Source organism: Anarhichas minor, unplaced genomic scaffold (assembly GCF_050575085.1).
Source record: "Anarhichas minor isolate MPS153535 unplaced genomic scaffold, ASM5057508v1 ptg000011l, whole genome shotgun sequence".
NCBI classification, from domain to species: domain Eukaryota; kingdom Metazoa; phylum Chordata; class Actinopteri; order Perciformes; family Anarhichadidae; genus Anarhichas; species Anarhichas minor.
This window is the reverse complement of record NW_027466457.1, coordinates 5,169,607-5,190,651: the sequence shown is the minus strand read 5'-3', so window position 1 is coordinate 5,190,651 and position 21,045 is coordinate 5,169,607. Positions and strand designations below refer to the sequence as shown.

The 21,045-nt window shown below is 41.1% G+C and overlaps 3 protein-coding genes across 5 annotated transcripts; 1 reads left to right on the top strand and 2 right to left on the bottom strand.

The window, feature by feature from the left end:
* The first annotated feature begins 3,663 nt into the window (after window positions 1-3,663).
* Window positions 3,664-11,460, top strand: LOC142947853 (uncharacterized). Its single transcript, XM_076089724.1, has 15 exons — window positions 3,664-3,754; window positions 3,850-4,064; window positions 5,350-5,406; window positions 5,827-5,919; window positions 6,034-6,120; window positions 6,209-6,319; window positions 6,553-6,723; window positions 6,926-7,016; window positions 7,090-7,196; window positions 7,314-7,514; window positions 7,638-7,769; window positions 8,439-8,517; window positions 9,458-9,648; window positions 9,745-9,765; window positions 10,438-11,460. Exons 1-15 carry the CDS (start codon window positions 3,664-3,666, stop codon window positions 11,458-11,460), a joined length of 2,670 nt encoding a protein of 889 aa, XP_075945839.1.
* A 1,731-nt stretch (window positions 11,461-13,191) lies between these two features.
* calub (calumenin b) lies at window positions 13,192-17,205 on the bottom strand. 2 transcript variants are annotated; one of them, XM_076088997.1, is made up of 7 exons: window positions 17,112-17,205; window positions 15,975-16,217; window positions 15,594-15,787; window positions 15,295-15,461; window positions 15,142-15,202; window positions 14,762-14,961; window positions 13,192-14,524 (listed from the first exon to the last, which is right to left on the bottom strand). In XM_076088997.1, exons 2-7 carry the CDS (start codon window positions 16,193-16,195, stop codon window positions 14,420-14,422), a joined length of 948 nt encoding a protein of 315 aa, XP_075945112.1. In that variant the 5' UTR covers window positions 16,196-16,217; window positions 17,112-17,205; the 3' UTR covers window positions 13,192-14,419. The 2 variants fall into 2 exon arrangements, with proteins under 2 accessions (XP_075945112.1, XP_075945113.1); XM_076088998.1 differs by having other exon boundaries at window positions 15,975-16,213; window positions 17,112-17,185.
* Window positions 17,206-17,409: 204 nt separating this feature from the next.
* Window positions 17,410-19,557, bottom strand: gtf3c6 (general transcription factor IIIC, polypeptide 6, alpha). 2 transcript variants are annotated; one of them, XM_076089884.1, is made up of 6 exons: window positions 19,402-19,557; window positions 19,100-19,180; window positions 18,911-18,974; window positions 18,480-18,524; window positions 18,276-18,383; window positions 17,410-18,125 (listed from the first exon to the last, which is right to left on the bottom strand). In XM_076089884.1, exons 1-6 carry the CDS (start codon window positions 19,423-19,425, stop codon window positions 17,995-17,997), a joined length of 453 nt encoding a protein of 150 aa, XP_075945999.1. In that variant the 5' UTR covers window positions 19,426-19,557; the 3' UTR covers window positions 17,410-17,994. The 2 variants fall into 2 exon arrangements, with proteins under 2 accessions (XP_075945999.1, XP_075946000.1); XM_076089885.1 differs by having other exon boundaries at window positions 17,410-18,122; window positions 19,402-19,554.
* Between the last annotated feature and the right edge of the window lie 1,488 nt (window positions 19,558-21,045).

Sequence of the window (21,045 nt, the reverse complement as noted above, 5' to 3'; positions counted from 1 at the left end):
AAAGCAGCCAAACATGTTTTTGTGTGTGTGTGTGTGTGTGTGTGCGTGTGTGTGTGTGTGTGTGTGTGTGTGTGTGTGTGCACAGAGAGAGAAAGAGAGAGAGAGAGAGAGAGAGAGAGAGAAAGAGAGAGAGAGAGAGAGGGCGGGGGTACACAGAAGTAGTCATGTTTCACTGCTTTGGAGACGGTCCCAGTGTGCATCCCACTGTGCTCAAGCCCCCCCACCTCTGTCTCCACAACTCTTGGCGTTCCTTTCATGTTGTTGTCCTTCTCTTCTCTGCTGTGTTTATTATTTCAGAGACTTTCTTTGAGTGCACCCTCATAAGCAATAGCTCTGAGACTACACAGACACTGCCACTCAAAAAGACAGACATATGCCCCTCTGTCTCGTTGTAGTGTTTTTGGTGTGATGACACCCAGGTGTTTCATAATGGAAGCAGCGGACTGGAGGGTCCCTCACCACTCCAGATTGTTTTCTATACAGATTGAGATTATATCTGTTGAGGGAGATCCAGGCTTAAAGAAGACACTACTTTGAACCCATGATTTTAACTAAGATCTTCCCACCGTCTGTCCAAACAAACCTTGTCACTTCCGTGACTCATGCCAGCTAGTCTGTAATAATCACAATTAAAAGTTTACCCAGAGGACTTGCTCTTTTTGTTTCCGTGTTTTTTCAACATATACAACATTCTTCCGGATGCCATGACTCTTTCAGGCCAAGAGGGCTGATTAGAGACAGTGATAAAGCAATAAAAGCTTTGGAATGCAACATTTTTTGTTAAAGGAGCAATAAACATGGTTCTGTCCAACAATAAAGCAGAAACAGACTATTTAAAGATATTGTGAAGTGATGTTATCTGAGCTTCTCCTTGCTTTGTTTACACAGCCGGGCTGGCCGTGCATGTTTTTAGTGTATGGTAGTACATGTGAGCAGCTCTGATCTGCTCTCATACGGCGGTTACAGCTGATATGATAACGTTGTCCCCACTGACAGCGTTGTTGCGAAGGCATAGCACCCACCCTCAGGTTACCCCTCAGGTAAACACTGTTAGCTCTGTCAGCACTCTTGCAATTGTTTATACTGTTGGCGCTGTTAGCACCATTAGCTTTGAGACGCAGGCTAAGGCATTGCCATGTTGAGAGCTGTTGCGAGGCAATCGAAATGCTCCCAATCTTGTATTATACACCGTTAAGACATTTTTTCAATGAAGAATAGCGCTTTATAGGGGAGGAAATTTAATGTTCAATTTTCACAATTTAGAAAAATGCTTCTTAGAAGAACTCTGACAAGACCAAAATGTTGTTCTCACACCATCTTTGTCTTCCTTTCGTGTGGAATAAGTAGATCAGTGCTACACCCAGACTACATTGGGTTGATGTGCAGGACAAATTGAGGAACTTAAAAAAAGACAAATAAGTCTACAGCCATGCATCTCTGGATAATGCACATTGCTATTTTTTTTAGCTGAATCAAACTAACATGCTTATAATGACACATATAATGTTTACCATGTTCAGTTAGCATGCAGACATTTGGTAATTAGCACTAAACACAGAGCTGAGGCTGATGAGAATGGAATACATTTTGCAGGTATTTAGTCAGAAACCAAGTGATTGAAAATAAAACAAATTTGACCTGATTATGGCGCTAGATGAAAAGTCAGGGGATCATTAGAGGTAATACTGTTCATCCTAAGGGGGGATATGTGTGAACCAAATTTCATGTCAATCAATGCAATAGTTATTGAGACATTTCACTTAATTGCCATTTCAGGTAACATCATTATAAGAAAAAGCAAAACACACATTCTGGAAACAGATGTTCAGATAATGAAGTTGTCAAAGCCAGCGATTATCTATCATCCACGCCCCATTATCCTTTTAACCACATCTCTGCTGACATCCAGTGGCCATGACCAATCACAGCAGTATAATGCAAACTCAGTTCATATGTTAATCTACTCAGCTATTGGCTGCATGAAATACCATCTTAAAGCCAAGAAATATGATCTGAGAAGTGCTTGTCCTCTGCACTCTCTGTCAAAGACTGTGCAGTGTTCAACCTTTCCCTGAGGCAAACTTCACACTTCTGCTCCCTCTCCTCCTTTTCTCTGACATTGGAAACCACTCACAAGCCTGCACAAACCAAAACATTTCTAGTGGAGCCAGACAACAGCTTTTATCGCAGGAGCCCTAAAGATATGTGCAGACACACTCCTTTAAGAGTGTCTGTCTGCGTGCGCTTGTGCCTAGGCATGCTGGGACAACTGTGTAAAAGGATGTGGGTTAATCTTTAGAAGGTGAACAGCCGATGTTTGATAGCTAATCCCTTGTCAAGACACATTAGTTGTCACATGTCGGCGACGCTAATTGCACAAATCCAACAGGCGCAAGCTGCGTCAACAAAGTACATACTCATACTCTTTAGCAAAGTCTAACCTATTCAATACATTGACATATACATGTATATTTAAAATATGATAAATCTTGCCAAGAAAATTACATTTCCTGTTATGCTCTGTAGTGGCTGTATTACTTAAACCTAGAGCTGAATGGACAATATGGCTGTTCAACTTCGATTGCATGACAAACTGTTTATGAAGGTCAATTGTCATTGTACCAGATAAATCTCTTAAATTCACTTGTGACCCCAGTGTCTGACCGCACCATCAGGTTCTTGCCATCTTTAATCTGATTGGCTCAGTCTTTGTCCCTGACCAGGTAAGCCCCACCCTCAGGCTTTAGCCTCTGAGCTGCTGTCGATCCAGGGATACACACCATAAGGTGCTGTCTACTTTTTAGTGTACGTGTGGCTGGTGTTATCTATTGTTGTGTCTACATTGTTTATTACTAAAAACCCCAGTCTGTCTGTATTGAGTGGTGTTTCGTGGCTTTTTCAGGGCTTTGGGAATCAGTGATGTTGCTTCCATCACAAGTCAAGAGATTATGGAGACTGACAGACAAGCTGCAGAGGATTTGACAGGTCAGTCCACTGAACAGCATATCCATGATACCTCAGTTGAGTGTCTATTTACTACGCATTTGCAGAGGAGTCCTGATCCTGAAAAGCCCACTCACCCCAGCCACCCCATTCAAACACTTGCACAAACACGACAGTGCATGACAGACATGTAGTCACACACCTTAATTCACTTGAAATATAACTGGAGTTGATTATTGTGGTGAAAAAGAAATATGGCCAAGTGTCCAAGCAGTTGTCTGTACGGCAGATATACTGCTAGAAGGACTCATTGTTACTCTTCTCTGTGCTTGTAGAAAATGCAACCCCTAGGAAGCCACAAAGAAAGAAGAATATAAATCATAGTGTCGACTCTAAAGTGTTGTTAGGTCAGAGAAACATGTAGAGGAGCAGGATAGTGGGCTACTATTCAGCTGGTTTGCTCTCTCAGCCACGCCTAAACCCACTTTAAGGGGATTTGAAGAAATTACACAGAGCAAGTGTGTGTACTTGTGTTGAGAAGGTCTCAACCTATTGATGCTTCTTAGGACGTGTTGTCATCAAGACACAGAATAAAGCTAGGTCTAGCCCACTCATTCTTACCGTAGGCTAGACAGGGAAAGGATGACCATGTTTAACTAACGTGTTTTCTCCCTCTTCCCTCAGGAAAAACTGGTCCCTGAGGCCTTACTGAGCCCAATGATGGTCCTCATTGAACTGAAACTGAGTATATTTCAGGCCAAGGCTCTAGTCGGCTCACTGCTGGTCCTCCTGTGTCTGCACACAGCAACGGGTATACTGCCACGTCACGTTTGTTCGTATAGGAGTTTGGTTCTTGACCAGAATGAATGGGTTTCTTACACTCTGCATGTGTTTGCATTGACACAGGAATGTCAGGGTGGGGTGGATGTTTGGATGGTCAGGATGTATTCACAACGATCAGAGAAAACAGCCATTCGGGAGAAGTTGTCGCTGAACTCGTGGCTGAAACCAAAATGGAGGGGGTTCACTGGAGCCTGACTGGAAAAGATGCTGATTGGTTCTTCTTGGATGAAGGAAGCATCCGGCTGAAAACATCAGCTGACAAGGTCCTCGACCGAGAGGTAACTCAAGAAATGCTTGTAATACTGTGGGGCTGCAATGAGGATATCTATGTTTACAGCAAACTTTCAGAGATTGAGCTATACAGCCTTGTCCTTGGCCCAAACACAATCTCTTACCGTCATCCTCTACGTAGCCAGCTGACTTACATCATGGCAGCTGCTAAGGGGTCAACCAGATTAATTAACAATCTCACTCTCTATCTGTCAGTCTACTTCTGTCACTATATCCTTAAACCATATATATTTCAGGACTTAAAACCATTTAATACAGCTACAAAGTATCAACATTGAATCCTCATCAAGTATCCTTGGCATGTGATCAAAATGGTCCATAACATTCATATTATTAAACACAGTCTGTTTAAAAGCATCAATTCCTCCCTCTAGACATGCTGTCTTTTCAGTGCACCTAATAAAACATGAGGATGTGCATTTCTTAGACTGTAATCATGAGAGGAAAAATAATATAAAAAAGAACAAGGAATATATGAGGTGTGTACGCTATTATTTCTTAAATCTTTGGTACACAACAAATACAAACGGCTTTGAAGCCTGGATTCAGTTTTTGAAAGCAGCTTGAAAATATTTCCACCTCAGGCTTTTAATATGGAATTGAGTATGAGAGAGTTTTTCTGTGTCAACGTCTCATTACAAAGTTACCCTTTGGTTATCATAATTTACTATTTGTGTTAAAATATTTGATTATATCGAATTAGGGATGTCCCCGACTAACAATTTACATAGTCGTTCCTGATTGGTTAAGTCTTGCCTTTTGTCGACTGATCGACAAATCATGTGGGTTATGCTCATTAAAGCTTTATGTATCTACAGAAAATGTTTGCATGTGTGTGTGTTGTGTAGTGGCAGCTCGGTCTGTAGCACTGTCACGTTTTTTTCCCCTTCTTGCTTCTCTTGGTTGTAAATAGAACAGTCAACAGGAGAGTGAGACACAAAAAAATATTTTGCGCCTCCCCCACCTGATTTTAGAGAATCGTTCATATATGCATCTAGTGATCTGATAGTTCTACGTTCTTATGTGACTGCTCTGATTAATACATGTAGGTATATTATTTGATTTTGAAAGCTATGTTGATATTTATGAATAACAACGTTATTTTGTTACCACATTTACCATTTACTATCACTGAGACCATTCGACTGTGAGATTGACAGCCAAATCAGGCTCCTTAGATCCAATATTTGAATAGTCAACAATTCGGGGTCCCTTCTTTATTAAATAAAGGACTTCTTTGTTTCCTCATTTCTGTTGTTGTCTCTCTGTCAGGCTCAGGGTCCTGTCCTAATGGCTGAGTTATCATGTTATGAGGACGACGCACTTCAGGTACACTTCGTCAACCTTCATCTTACCTATAACTCTTTAGTGTTTCATCCCACATTCAAAGCTATAGTCACACACCTTAATTCACTCGATATATAACAGAAGTTGATTATTGTGGTGAAGAAGAATTCTGGCCAAGTTTCCAAGCAGCTGTCTGTACGGCAGACATACTGCTAGAAGGACTCATTGTTACTCTTCTCTGTGCTTGTAGAAAATGCAACCAGGAAGCCACAAAGACAGGAAGAATATAGATCATGTCGATTCTAAAGTGTTGTTAGGTCAGAGAAACATGTAGAGAAGTAGAATAGTGGGCTGCTATTCAGCTGGTTTGCTCTCTCAGCCACGCCTAAACTCACTTTAAGGGGATTTGAGGAAATTACACAGAGCAAACCTCTATGTGTCTTTTTTTTTTGGCTGGTGTAGAGTGTGTACAGAATCGTGGTGGAGATTCTCAATGAGAATGATAATTTGCCTGTGTTTGCAGAAGACATGGTCCGGTCTTTTACCCTCAGTGAGGTGAGGCACTTTCACAAATACAAGCAAACAAATCTGTGCATGCGTACACAAAACATACGAGACTAAAGTGCTGAAGTGTTTCTCTGCCTGCCTTTCTACCTGTGTGTTTTCCAGCTGACTCCAGTGAACACTGTGGTGTTTACTGTCCAGGTCACAGATGCAGATAATGACAAGATCATTTACTTCATTGACCAGGCATCAGTAAGTCCTGCTCGAGTTCTAAACGAATAGAAAAACACCACCACAAAAATAACCATTGTTAATGTCTTTGTGTGTGTGTGTTCTTCAGCCGGATGCAGAGTACTTCAAGGTTGATCTCCCCAACAGTGGAGAGGTGATCCTGTCCAAGCCTCTAGACTATGAGACCAAAACACTGCTTTCTGTCACCATCCACGCCTCGGTAAGCTATGCACATCTCAATTTTAACTGTTTTAGAATAAATGCATGCACACATACTGTACATCTAAATGAAATCCATCATCCTTCCCTGAAAATAAAGTAAAGATTTGATTCCCTGATTTTCCTGACAATTGCTGTTAAAGAAGATGAGCCATATTTAATTGTTGTTCTCTTTCAAATTTGCAGGACAAGTGTAATATCCTCTAAAGAAATTTGAACTTGTCGTTATCTCAGGAAATGAGCACTGCTGAGCACTTCAATACCAGCACCAACATCACCATCAACATCCTGGATGGAGATGACCAGTACCCACAGTTTATGCCCTGTCAGCTGCTTTTCCAGGATGAGACCAGTCGCATCTGCACCAGCCCTGTGTACACAGTCAATGTCACAGAGGGGGAGGAGGTCAGATGCTACCCCCCCACAAACACACTACACATAACCTGTGTTATACAAGAATGTCCATTAATGATGTTCATATAATGTTCACTGACTTGACCTTGCTAAGCTTAACACAGACACTACAGTTAGCTGTTTAGTGAACGTGGTTGTGTTTTGCATATCAAAAACCAAGGATTATGACCAACAAATGTGTGTCATGTTGCAGGACATTGTGTTGGATTTCTCTCCTGGTCCCATTCATGCAGTGGATGGAGACAGAGAACTTAGCTCTCCACTCAGCTATGCCATTCTCTCAGGTACCATAGACCACCAACACAATTTCATGTTTAAAATGTGCTGTGCTGATAACTGTGTTTGTGTTTATGCTAGGAGACGATGATGGGCATTTCCTGATGGACAGAGAAACTGGGGAGGTGAAACTGATTTGTGTGATTGGAGACAGACTCACAACTCCAGAGCTGCATCTACAGGTCATGGTAAGACTCACATACTCAGTGTTTACAGGAGGCTTGAAAGACATTCACTCTACTTTCTCACTCCCAATAGCAATCTTACTGATCTGTTTTCTGTCTTTCTGTGTGTCTTGCACCCAGGCGTATCAGGACGACGACCCCAGGAAGTATTCTGTTGCTACAGTGTTGGTCCGAGTTCTGGCAGTGAACCAGTTTCATCCAGAGTTTGACATGGCTGAATATCAAGGCTTTGTAACTGCTGGAAAGAGCACTGCCTCTCTGGTCAATACTTATGGCAGCAAAGCACTGATGTTATATGTACATGATCAAGACTTTAACCATGTACGCATTACACTACTATTCCACACACATAACATACACACCCACAGTGCAAAAATGCTCAAAGCAGATCTGTATTTTAAATTTATGTCATCACCCATCACCTCTTTTTTTCTCCACAAACAGGGCTTCAATCCCATGATCCACTTCACCTTCAGTCCTACATCCAATCACACAGAAATGTACCAAATCACACAGGAGGGTCTTCTGATCGCCAGGACCAATCAACTGCAAGCAAGACAGAAACACGTTCTAGAGGTGAGCCTTGATTTGATTGAAAACACAATACTAGCGATTGTAACCGCACATTTACATTATGTCAGCTCACAAATATAATTTTTAGCTTTAATTACCATAAATGTTTTGAAAGATTCCCTAATTTGCATGAATGCCGATTGAGATACTGAGTCCTTCATTAGGCTGACTGCATAAGGGGGAAAAAAAATGGAACAACCCAAAGGTTTTGGCATGCACAACAAAATAACTATGAAGTATTGTGTTTATCTACTATAATTACATCCATCAAAGTGGAATTCGATTCGTTGAAATAAACTGAAAAACATTTGATGTGCTTTGGAAAATGATCAGCAGTAGTGTAAAGTACACAAGACGTAAGTTAATTGGCTAAAACATTCAAATCAACCAGCATGTCCCTAATCTTACCAAAGACAAGACTGAATTGATATGTATTGAACATGTCCGGTTGCAACAACTCAAACCTTATAAAACATTATACGTACTGCTACATCCTGCAGTGAAGCCAGTCTTTTGCCTTATGTTTTGATGCTTTTAATGGTTTTATGCGAAGCACTTTGAATTACTTTGTTGTTGAAATGTGCTATACAAATAAACTTGCCTTGCCTTGATCAAAATCTCATAACAAGTGAAGACACAGTTATTGAAGATGTGATAAAAAATACTTTGCAGGTAACGGCTAGAGACCAGGAGTCGGGAGATGCCACCTTTGCTACTGTAGTGGTGGAGGTGTTGCCTGAAGGACAATCAAGTAAGGACACACTCTCAAGGCTTTTACACACCGGTGGCATGAGTACTTTCACACAGAACATGAATATCATGTATATCATGCCAAGTAGGTTTCGCCACTTTTCCCGCCCATTTAGGAGACCTGAGACTTTTAACTCCAATGGGAGAAGTGAACATAAACACAGATTATGACCGGTTCATTCACTCCACAGTCAACTCACAGTCAACACCAACGTAAATATTGGACCCAATTTTAAGCCACATATCTTCAGAACATTCTGACAGTAAAATGGCATTTTACAGGAAGACAAATAAGGAGAAGATAAACTTTCTTCAAGACCTTTCTCTGTCTCAGGAACACAATCTCGTAAGATCTGGCAGCCAACATTTGCGAACGCCCTTGCTAACAATTTTTTTAAGCTGTGTAATTTTCTAATGTTAGAGAAATAAATATGTAAATACATTATGCAATGTGTGTTAACAACACTTCAAACAAGGTGGGGGATGGGGGGGGGGGGGGGGGGGGGGGCACACATGTAATGATCACGCACAATAGGAGACAGGAAGTGAATACGATTTCAAACAATTGGCGAAGCTTGTAATGCGTCATCTTTGTTTTGAGTAAAACAACAACACAGACGCTCCCGTCGTCTGAACCAAGACAGCAAATGTTTTTACTCATTTCAGCCTTGACAAAGGCATATCCACTCTAAATCCAAAGCCCTAGATATATACAGCACCCTGCGTAAATGTTTACCAGAGGGAACTCAAATTCACTTTGAGCATTTTGTTGAAAGGAAAAAGTGCAAACTCTTATGGGTATGAATAGTTTTGATGCAAAAATATTCGTAGGCAAGTATTTCCCGTGTGTATATGCCACTACATGGCATTCACTCCTTATTGCTGTGATGAGCCTGCAGACTGAAACTATGTATCTGTATGTCTATCTGTGCACACCTCAGTCCCTCGTAATCCACTGGGAGATGCGCATCCGATAAGCTGCACTTTGGGCAATGCCTTGTTTCTGAGCATGGTGTTCATGACTGTACTTGGATGTATCGTGTCCGTGGTGATGTGGCTGAGGAAGAAACAAAAGGGAAAGCGGGACCCACTGCAAAGAGGCTGTGTGGCACAAGGCAAACACCCCAATGTGGTGAGATCCCTAAACTCTATCATCTAGATTCATATTTACCAAGATTTGTTGGTCAGTGAGTTTCTGAAATATTCTTTACTGTATTTTCTCCCACAGAGCTTACGGTGGTTCCAACTGGTGAGTTAATTATTAACTACTGAAGTTAATATTCATCCTTGTCCTTTATTTCCTGTCCCTTTCCTTAAATAACTCTTCATAGTACACTAGTCATGATCTCCATCTCACGAGTAGTTACAGTTATCTAATTAGTTAATGTCTGCACTGTCCGAATCCTACTTAAGGTAAATGTACAGTTCATACAGTTTGACAAAACTATTCCAAAGTCCAAATGATTTGCTGTTTCTGAGGCTTTTGACTACATCTCCTGGACTTCATCACTGGATGGAGTTTCTCAGTTAACAAGGAGATGATATAGTTGTTACAGTACGTGACCTACGTTTGTAATAAAAACCATCTTCATGACAACTGAACAGATCCATCTGTTGATGAAGGCCACAAGATGTGGTCGGAAGCTTCTGAAAGCAACAAAAAGGTTGGACCTTGTTTTGACAATTGTCTTGTCAAACTGCTGTTTCTACGGTCCGGAATCCCTTCAAGCTGAAGTTTATACAGTATTTGAAGATGTGAGGCACATCACTCCTGATTAATCTTATCACTCCCATTAACTAAAGATTAGACTCCCTGGCTGTTAGAAGGCCTGGCAATTTCTAAACGTCACAGCGATCATTCGCTTACCTCCTCTCTGCGATACAATAGTGGTTTACTTTTTCCACTGTGGTTGCTCTCCAGGAGAGTCACCGTAGCAGCATGCCGCACACGGAGGAAGTACCCTACAACAATGAAGAATATGGAACCTGCAACCCTTCCTTCAGCTTCACAGACAATCCTGGCATCTACACCCACCAAGACCTCCCCTCATGCCGAGGACCCGTTCCACCCAGAACGGCTGCTGCACCCGACACCAGCTTCATCCCCACTGAAACTGCGCTCAGCCCTGTGATCTTCAATAATAATGTTTCTACACCAATCAAAAGCTCCTCTTGTTCACCCCCCTGTCACCCAGCCATTGTGGATGTGAGCCCCACACATATGGCTCCACCCGAAGAAAACCCTGGCTCACCAACTGATACATATCTTGACCCTACCGAGGCACTACCTAACACCAGTCCTAGCCCTTCAACCCCTGACGCCACCAGCACTCCACCGTTCACCTGTCCTGATTTACAAACTACAGAAGAAAACTACTGTGCCGACCCCGTCACCAGCCCCTCCTCTCAATGCAGTGTTCCATGCAGTCAGACCCGAATTGCTTCAGCAGAAATAGACAAACCTTTCCGCAAACCTCGTGTGAAGACACCCCCATATTCACCTTTACTGTCCTCACCCCTCCCCAAGCACACGGGCACACCCCCACCCACCCCTGAGCTTGCACCTTTAAAAGCCAAGCTGGTACACGTAGATACATCTCCCCTTGATACACCTCCTGCAACACCAGAGCGAACATCCACGACTCTAAGCACAGAGGTAGACCAACCTTCCACATCACTGGACCAAACAGAGCAATCGGAAGACCCCGGTGGGGCTTCAGATGCCGGCAGTCCGTCTCAGGACAGGAGGCCATCGGCAAACTCGGAAAACATGCAGGTCATCTGCCGGGCAGGGGATGTCAATGATGATGGTTTTCTGGGAGATGAAGATGCAGGCAAGAACAGTGAGGATGATGATGATGATGATGAGTTAGATCCAGCTGATGAAGAGCTGCTGAGAGTGATGGCTCGTTGTAATCCCATTTTTATCACATTTAGGAAGTGATGTCACTATAATATTGCAGGAACTGAGAGTGACGGAGTGGACGACAGAGAATGAAGGGGGTGAGGTGAAGATGGATGACTATGGAAGCCCATAGGGGACTTTATAAAAATGATAATGTAAACTTTCACAATAGCATTACAATTTTCCACATGTCAGTGTTATTTGAGTAAAAGATACATTTTCACATAGTCTTATGTTCGTTCCATGACCATATTAAAATGAAAATGGAAAAGCTGTACAGTCTAGCTAATCATTTCAACTAACAAAGCACCACCTTCCAGGTGAACTGCAATTAAAATAGGCATTATGACAAATATTTGTAGTATAACTTGTTCATAACAAAGCCTTTGGATTTTTCTGTAACGCTATAGCTACTAGTTATTACTTCAGTTTATGTGTTGTCAGAAATGTAGAGTAGTATTTCAGTTCAAACTCTAAAGCACACAAAGAGATGAATATTGGGCTAAATCTACTTCTCCACTATGTTACACCAATGCTGCATAGTAAGACCAAAATAACAGTAAACAGCTCAAGCTTGGTTTGTTAGCATTAATGAACTTCAGACCATGCATATTATACCCGCTGTGACAAGACAGCAACAACACCTCAGCAACACAACCTCTTATTTTGCTTTGACATAGCAAGAATACCTTTCTTTACTGTTAACGTTAGCTGTGCAAAGCAGTGGAACTTCACATTACCACACACCATCAACAAGGACTGAATGATGTCTGAGACAACTATATCGACCTGAATAACCCATTACCAGGTAGTATCAAAACTTCTCTCGTCAAACGATACCTGCAGTCGATCTTTTTTGTTCCCAGATCTAGAAAAGAATATTTGTATGTTTTTGCTTGCAGCCAACCACCGTAATGCGCACACTACCGCAGCAGCTACAACCCATACAGCCATACAATTTTCTAAGGGTCTCGTGTTCTACAATAACTTAGACTTGGAATTCTCCTACTTGATTATGCTATTAGGGCATGTCGAATAAAAAATGTGGAAATGCTGAGGAGAAAATAACATTTTGTAAACGGTAAATCAATCTGTTTCTCCTTGAATGACTTAATGAATTCTGGTGAAGGAAAGAGAACAAGTTGAGAGGTTGAGTTGCAATTTAAAGGAGTTGTGTGATGGCACAGCATGTTAAGTTTTTGAAATTAAATCTCAACTGCAGTTTTCATTTTCAAATTGTTAAAGAAATGCTGCTTGTAATTTTGTCCCCTTTCGATGTCCCCCATGGGACCTTATTTGGAGAAAAGAAATGTACAGTCTATTATTATTATTTTTTTTTTATTGTGGCATTAATTATGTTTGTCAATTTAAAAGATAGCTTTGCACGTCAAGAAAGTCACAGTTTGTCGTAAAACTGTTAAAATAAATAATTAAAGACTACACACCGAAAAGTCTCGCTTGTTCTTTGCACTTTATTTCGCTTTATAGTTTTGCAAGTCAAGACAGTCGCACTGTGTCTTATGTTTGTTGTAGTACCATATAGTTTTGTGTGAAACCGCTCAGTGAGCTACATCTCTTGTCTCGCTCAATAAACGCCAACAACCTAGCTAGGTAACTTAGCTATGCTCTACACATGCAACATGATCTTGTCAACGTGTTTTATCCAGCAACACCTGGACATTTTTTAGCCGGGAAGCGAAAGAACGACTTAGACGTGTTGCTGGTACTTCAACTGGTACTTCAAGTCAAAGAAATATGGCAGACGAAATATTCTAATTTAGTTTGTTTTTATTGAGAACATTCTTCTCAATCACAAAAACTGGACCTGATTGTTAAGAGTGCTCAGTTTGCAGACCCACAACTTATTTACAGTAAAGTCACAAGTGAAAGGGTGGTTGCTGCAGTGAGCCTGTAAAAAAACATTATCATATACATTATAGTATACCATAAAAAAAATCTCAACAGTGGTTATAAATGGTGCTAGGGATAATACAAGCATAAACATATTTAGGAGGGGAAAGTGTTTGAGAGAAAAACCTTTTTTTTTTTTTTAACTGCTTACAAATCCAAAGTTTTTTTGCTTGGCACACAACTTAGCTGAATCCAACAAAACATAACAAAAGGGCAGGCCAGTATTTAAGAATACAAGTAATATATGTACACAAAGATTCCCACGCACACACACACTATTGAGGTGATGAGAAAAAAAAAGAAAGAAGCGAAGCAGCTTTGTGGGCGAAGCATCCATCAATCCCTAAATCATAAATTCTTGATTCCTTCAACCAACACACAGGCCGCCCTTATGTAGGACCGATAGCTTGTGCTCACGTGGATGCTTTGGGGACAACTATAGTAGAGACAGTGTGGTACCTCTGATGATACTGTATTGCACTGGTCCAAATAGTCTTCATCGTCACTGGAATTTAATATTTACCCTATACTCTGGAATTACCGCATTATGATCAATGACACAAAAACAAAGTACAATGAACCAACAACTGGTGTTTTGAGCCCGATAACATAAGAGAGACGAGAATAACAAATTCTACTGGCTGGAAATGAGATGCACTCTTCACAGTCCAGTGAATCACAAAAATAAATGGTGCGATAAACTATTCTGTATACTGCAAACTTAAACTTGTTCTATTAGTGTTTCATAACAAAACATGGCTATTTCATAAAATCATTTTATCAGATAAAAAAAACAAAACGAATTGTCATCTAACATTGTTTGTTCTTCGCCTGACCTTGGAAAGGGAAGATTAGTGTGATGAAGCAGAGTACAGGCTGGCGATATATCCCGATCTTACACACAACTGAGACAAACTCTCAGCGTGTGATGTTAGTGTGTACAATGGGACACATTCAACAAATCAAATAAATTATTGTTCATGGCGTTGGACTAGGTGAGCTCATCTCGTTTGAGATACTCCGTCCACTGTTGGAGGAGTACGGCGGTGCACAAGATGAACACAGAGTCTTTGGAGGCCGGCGGATGTTAGAACTCGTCGTGTCGAGTCAGAGCTTCTCCGAAATCGGTTGCCTGACTGCCCACGAACAGATCGTACTTATCCACGATTTCTGCCTTGGTCAGGCGGCCATCCTGATGGAGGGAGAACAACACACATGATACGACTTGTATTTGCGTCAGTACACAAAGATTACTTCTTTTAAACTGTTACCAAGATATGAAGGTACTTCGTGTTGTTATTATTTGTTACTGTGGGTATCTAGCATGTCTCCGATTTGAACATCCATAACTGGGAGCAGACAATAACTAAGATATCTTTTCTCATCTTAATTTGCACAATAGAAATATCACAGATTTGACAGCACATACTTTGTCTGCATCTGACTCGTAGACCAGATGCTTGGCCTCGGCGTCAGCATGGTCGTAGTCACTGGGCAGGATCCAGTCTCTGGTCTCCTCCTTGTCCATCTTTCCGTCTTTGTTTTTGTCTCTGAATTCAGTAAACTGCTCCCTCTCCGTCTTCACCCACTCAGGCTCTGAGGAATCTCCCTCCTGGTTGTACATGTCACCTGCAGCACAGACGGATGGTGTTGTGGTGTTGTGATGCTCATTTCATGAGGGGTAGCTCAAACATTTACCAATAATTAAATTTTTGTATTTTCCATCTGTCTTGAGGTTGCACCAATTACAACCTTAAAATCACGAGGTAAAAATTGATGGCGCTTATACGACAATGAACTCAAACTCACCTATGTACTCGTCTAAATCTATTAAACCATCTCCATTCTTGTCAATGTCTTCCATAGTTTCCTGTAGAAAGAAAAGAGACCAAAGAGCAGTAAGAAGGGAAGTAAAACAGTGCGAGTGTCATCGTTTAACACCCGTGTGCGTTTGTCACTCACCAGCACTACAATGTCTTTCATGTGGTCGTACTCCTCCGGGTGAAGGAAGGCTGTGAACTCCTCCTTGTTGGCTTTCATGTCATTGTCTTGGTTGGCCATTTTGAATCGCCTCTCATCGCGATCCATCATCTGCCTGTAGCTGAAGCCATCGTCGGGGTCGGGATCATCTGCAAGTTAGACGTCACAACTTTGTATAGTGTGCGCATGTGTGGCAAAGTAAATCTGTGTCCATGCAGTACACAGGGAATACTTCAGGGATACTTCAAATCGTATAAAAAGAAAACTGTCTGCAGCTGTACCCATAATGTATCCATATGTGGCGTTCTTGTACTCCTCCCAGGACACCAATCCGTCCCCATTCAGGTCATGACTCTTCCACTGTCGATCCACATCATCGTAGATCCACCTCTTCTGAGCATGCTTGATCCACTTCTTCATCTCCTCCACTGTCACATAGCCATCCTTATCGTCATCTATACGTCCCACTAACATGCTGCAGGTAAATGGAAGAAATGTGGCAAACAATCAGCTTGTACCCTCACATCATATGGTGGTGTGTCACCGCAAATTAACTTTACTGCTCCTTGAGTTGAAAACTAGGTCATTACCGCAGTGACTTTATAGAGTCCCAGTATTTCAAGAACAGATTCGCATTAATCTTCCCCGACAGGTATTCTTACCCGAGCCTCTCCTTGCTCTCCTCTGGTGTGAGCTGGTCAAAGGTCTTGGCCTCCTCTTGTCCCAGAAAGGCTTCGTGGTCGTAGTCAAAGTTCTCCACGTCGTCGTGATCTCTGTCGCTGAGGGGTTCGTCGTGGTGAACACGTTCCTTCTTCTCTGTGGGTTTACTGGTGGCGTAAACCACACAGAGAGCAAAACACATAACAAGTGGTCGCAGCTCCATCCTGCGTGTGTGTAGACGCTGTCTGGACGCGGGGTAAAAAAAAGAAAGAAGAAGAAGACACCAAAAAAATTACTGCTATGATTACTGCTGACAGCTTTTGTTTGTATTGCATGCCTGTCATGCAAGTACTGACTATAGCTCTTAACTCAACCCTGCCCCAGTTTAGCAGTGTATGACTCTGCGCAAGCCAACACTCAGACTGTGAGAGGCTAATCTGTTCAAGCTGATGAAATCCCTTATTTGCTAAACGTCACTTATGTTGCAGGAAATGACATCACACATATTGTGATTAATTAACTGACGTTTCAGCACACCTTGTTGAATCTATCATCAGCTACGTCTAGCATGGATAAAACCAATGCAACATGTAATGCAATGAAATCCTATTTATACAAGTTATGTTCTGGTTAAGCATGTTTTAAGAGCAAAATATTCAAATCACCTTCTAGCAACCCACATTTGTATATTATGGTATTGTCATTATAACAACAGGAATAGTAATGCAGTATTCGGAGGGGAAGAAATATAACCTTTGACTGTTTTAACTGTCTTCTAACTAAAATACGTCTGCTGCTAACTTGACTGCTTGTGTGACACAGCATCAGTAGTCTGACTTCAGTGCGTCTAGACACCTTCACCCTGGCCATCCCTTGTGAATTAAGAGTCAGTTTGTACGCGTTACGTTTAATTATTAATCGTTACCATCCAAAAAGCAAAGGACTGACGTTAACATTGGACTGGCTAACCTAGCGTACCGTTATTCTTTCAGCTAAACCTGCAATTTCACTGGTCCAATGAAGGCAAATGAGCAACGAGGTGATTGTCCATATTGCGTCTTTCTGAACACCAGCTACATGGGAGACATATTTGAATTACTTTTTAGTATTTTAAACGTAAACGTATCAAGAGAACTCACCGGTGTCTTCGGGGAACTTCGTCGATGCAATTTTAAGTCCCGCCTCTCGGAAACACACCCATGCACTTCCTGTGCTAAAACGCCAAACCACGCGACCGACCAATCAGGCGCCGAGAGCGCGAGTGCGATGTCGCTCGCTCACTGGTCCACTTCAAGGGTGCATCGGTGATTGGATTGGCCGAGAACCGCCACGTCCTCAAAGTCAACACAACTTGGTTCATTCATAAAACAACTTCTGTGGCAGAAATTCCACACAAACAAAACATTATCAACAAAAACAACACAATAACACCCAGACTAAAAAAAATAAAGTCTTTATTTCTTTTGGCTTTAACACTATAAAGCAATAGTCACAGAAGTGCAGATACAACATATTTATCACAAATCAGAAAAATAGGGTCTACATATTTTAAGTGAAGTATTCTTTTCACTTCTTTAAATGTATAAATGACTTACTCTCTCCTATAACCGAGCAGATCAAGCACATTTCTCACCCTCTGCTCATTAAGATAAGTGGAAAAAACAGCGAAGCACAATGACAGGACTTCCTGCTGCTAAACTGAGGTTTGTCTGTGACTGCTTTTCCCAACGAGATAGGAAATAAAGGAATATATTCACGTGATGGTTTGTAAAAGCGTCATTCAACTATATTTATGTTGCGCATCAAATTCACTCTTTTTGAGGTTCAATGAAGAAGAGGCATTACATGTTTCTGGAAAAGGATTGTGCCACAAGACTTACACTAATACTGTCACTCTTCTTTATTACTGAACTGTATGAATCCAACTGTCTTTGAATTGTCTGTTTTAGACATGTAGTCCTTCACAGCCCGGTGTCTCTGCACTGGTATCGGGAGGTCACGATATAGCAAAGCCGCTATATCTCAGCCCACTGCTGAGTCTTCCAACTCTGTGTTGTCCATATCGCCTGCCGTTTCTTCCTGTTGGTTGGTATTTTCTTCTTGATTGGACTGACAGGCTGTGTCCATCTGCTCACCGCTATCACCACTTCCTGCTGGGACAACACAAAAAGCCATATTTAGGATTTTAACAATGTTGTTCAAAGCGGAATTCTTTGTAAAGCAGCATAATATCGAAAATGAGTTGGGCCAAGCTTCTCCTGAAAAAATACATTGTATAAAAATGAATAGCGGTTCTGGCTGACCTGTGCCGGTTGCACCCTCTTTTTTCTCAACGAGGAAGATTCGTTGCATCATCAGTTTTTTCACGGTGTGGCACATGTACTTGAGCTCTGGAACACTGTCTGCTTTTCCTGCAGACATATATCAAAATGGACAATAAGGCAAAAAAAAAAAGAAAGAAGCTGAAACCCAACAATAAACATTGAGGAATACATAGAAAGCCTTACCTTTCTGTGGTGCCTCCTCAAACAGCACACAAGTTCCCAAAGCCTCTGTGAAGAGCAAAGGATAGCAAGTAAAAAGTTAAACGTTTATTATTTTATGATCAAATCTATTATAGGAGCTCATGGAAGCTGCTTCGTAGAGGAAAAATAGTCAGCACCACTATGACTAATCATGCTTATTAAAAGGTATGGATATGGTATATTATATGGTATATTCATAACTTCTATTGTATGCTTTCTACTCTATGATTAACAGACTTTTGAGTGTGACGTTTGTCATTACTCAAACGACTTTTGACATATTTCCATCGTGACAACTTGCTTTAAGCAGGGGGAAGAATGAGAGTGCAATATATTTTAACAACAGGCACAAGTCAGTCAAGCTACACAAGCTATATATGCTTTCTCTGTAGATATTTAGATTGACTCCTTACCCTCATATTCCCCTGCAAACACATATTGTCCCATCTGTATCATGGGCTTGTCACTGTCGATATCCTGGACCACATGGACAAAACGTATTTAGCTGCAGTGAGAGACCTTCACTGCTATTGATGTGATGCATGGTGGTCAGACCTTTTCTCTGTCACAACAACAAAAAAGCATTGATATCCGACACTCACCAGTATCTTGCATGTGCCCCGACACTTGGTCAGGAAGTCATTGTTGATGATACCAGAGAGCTCCACCACAACAAGCTGCTCCTAAACATGCGAAAAAAACAACAGTGATCCCAAATAAAGAGACATTGTGATTACAGTCAAACAAGCACAAAAGAGAAACAATAACATGAAGACGGTGTAGTTTAGTGAAACATTTACATCGCCAGGGTACTAGCCCCCAGTAAATGAACTAACGTGCTAGCCACATGAAGGTAATGTGGGTATCGCGAAACAAACGCGAGTACGCTGATGGTATGTCGTACCTCCTCTTCCCATTCATCTTCCATTTTTAAAATCCTGTAATAAAAGGGAATGGTAGCAATACGTTTGTTGCTACACTCCTTTCAGTTATATCTACAGAAATCTCCCATTCCTTTCTCACTAAAGAATATTTGACAACTTCCGCGAATGTACGGCGCCCGAGAAAGCCCATTGTATTTTGTTTTTTTTTATACATGGCATATTTGCAGTTACGGGCTCTGAACAACGAGGGGCGGTGTTGCTCAGTTTTGTTTGTGGAGTGTCTTGTTGCAAAGCCATAATGTCAATTGGAAATAGCGCGAAGAACAATTAAATATAGCTCCTACCCATCCATCCTTTCATCCATCCTGTCTGTCTGTCTGTCTGTCTGTCTGTCTGTCTGTCTGTCTGTCTCTCTATCTATCTATCTCTCTATCTATCTATCTATCTATCTATCTATCTCTCTATCTCTCTGTCTGTTCATTCTACTTATGGTTGAGTATGATTGGATCTAAATATTGGCTACCTGTAGGCAGACTCATCCACATCTATCATTAATGTTATTAATGTTCTCCTGCAGGAGGACATAGCGGAGGTGATGAGATGAGATGAAATTAGACGATACACTTTATTGATCCCCAAGGAGAAATGTATCTGTCACAGGCAGAGGCAACAAAAATCAAAACAAGCACACACATCAAACATATCCTGAACAAAAAAAGAAACAGGAGGGCAGATGCAAAACATGACTGAATCATAATCAAAGTGCAGAATAAGAAAAGATATTAAGCACAAACCCAAACCATTTAGCTTGGTGATATGAACATACGTGTGGGGGCACCTGAGTTTTTCAGTTTTGTTATTGTGCAGAAGTGAATTTGGTGCCAGTGCAAATCTATTCCTAATACACACAATTAAGGCAACAATCTCAAAATCTGTAATTACAAATGTATTTATGTCATTATGGTAGTAAGTAAAATGTAAAAAAAAAAAATAATCTAATGGACATATAATATAATTTATGAGCTAAAGATGTTTTATGATAAATCAACACAGTTTTATCAGTTTTAATAAGGGGTGGGGAATCCTCCAGTATTTAATTTGTTTATGCCATTGAATTTGGGGAAACAACATATATATAATTAAAATCACATGAATGTTATATTGCATTTCTGGTGAACAAGTTTTAAAGCAGGAAATAATTTGCCAATAGAATAATGAAGCCTCTAGGATGAGAGTCTTGTGAACTCATTTATCATTCAGTTGTCTTGTTTTAGTTTTTATATTTTTAGCCTCAGGATGCTTGACTGGAGGCAATGTATATTGTTCTGTTCTGTATATAAAAATATGTGATATATTAAAAAATGTAATATGTATCTAATAGTCCTGATTAATAATGGTACATATCGATCCTTATAGGACATATCTCTTCCAAGTTTGCTACCCTCTACAGAGGGGTCAGAGATCGGGGAAAGCTGAGGGGCAACACCCCGGGAGCTGTTATGGATTCATCATCTCGCTCAGGACTTCTTTTTCTCACCGAGTGCTCTTCTTGAAAGACCACACTGTCCAATAATGAAAAAAAAAGCATGGTGTGATGAATGGAACATGTAATAAATAAGTGAAATGTATTTGTGCAAATCTACTATATCACCTATCAACCATGC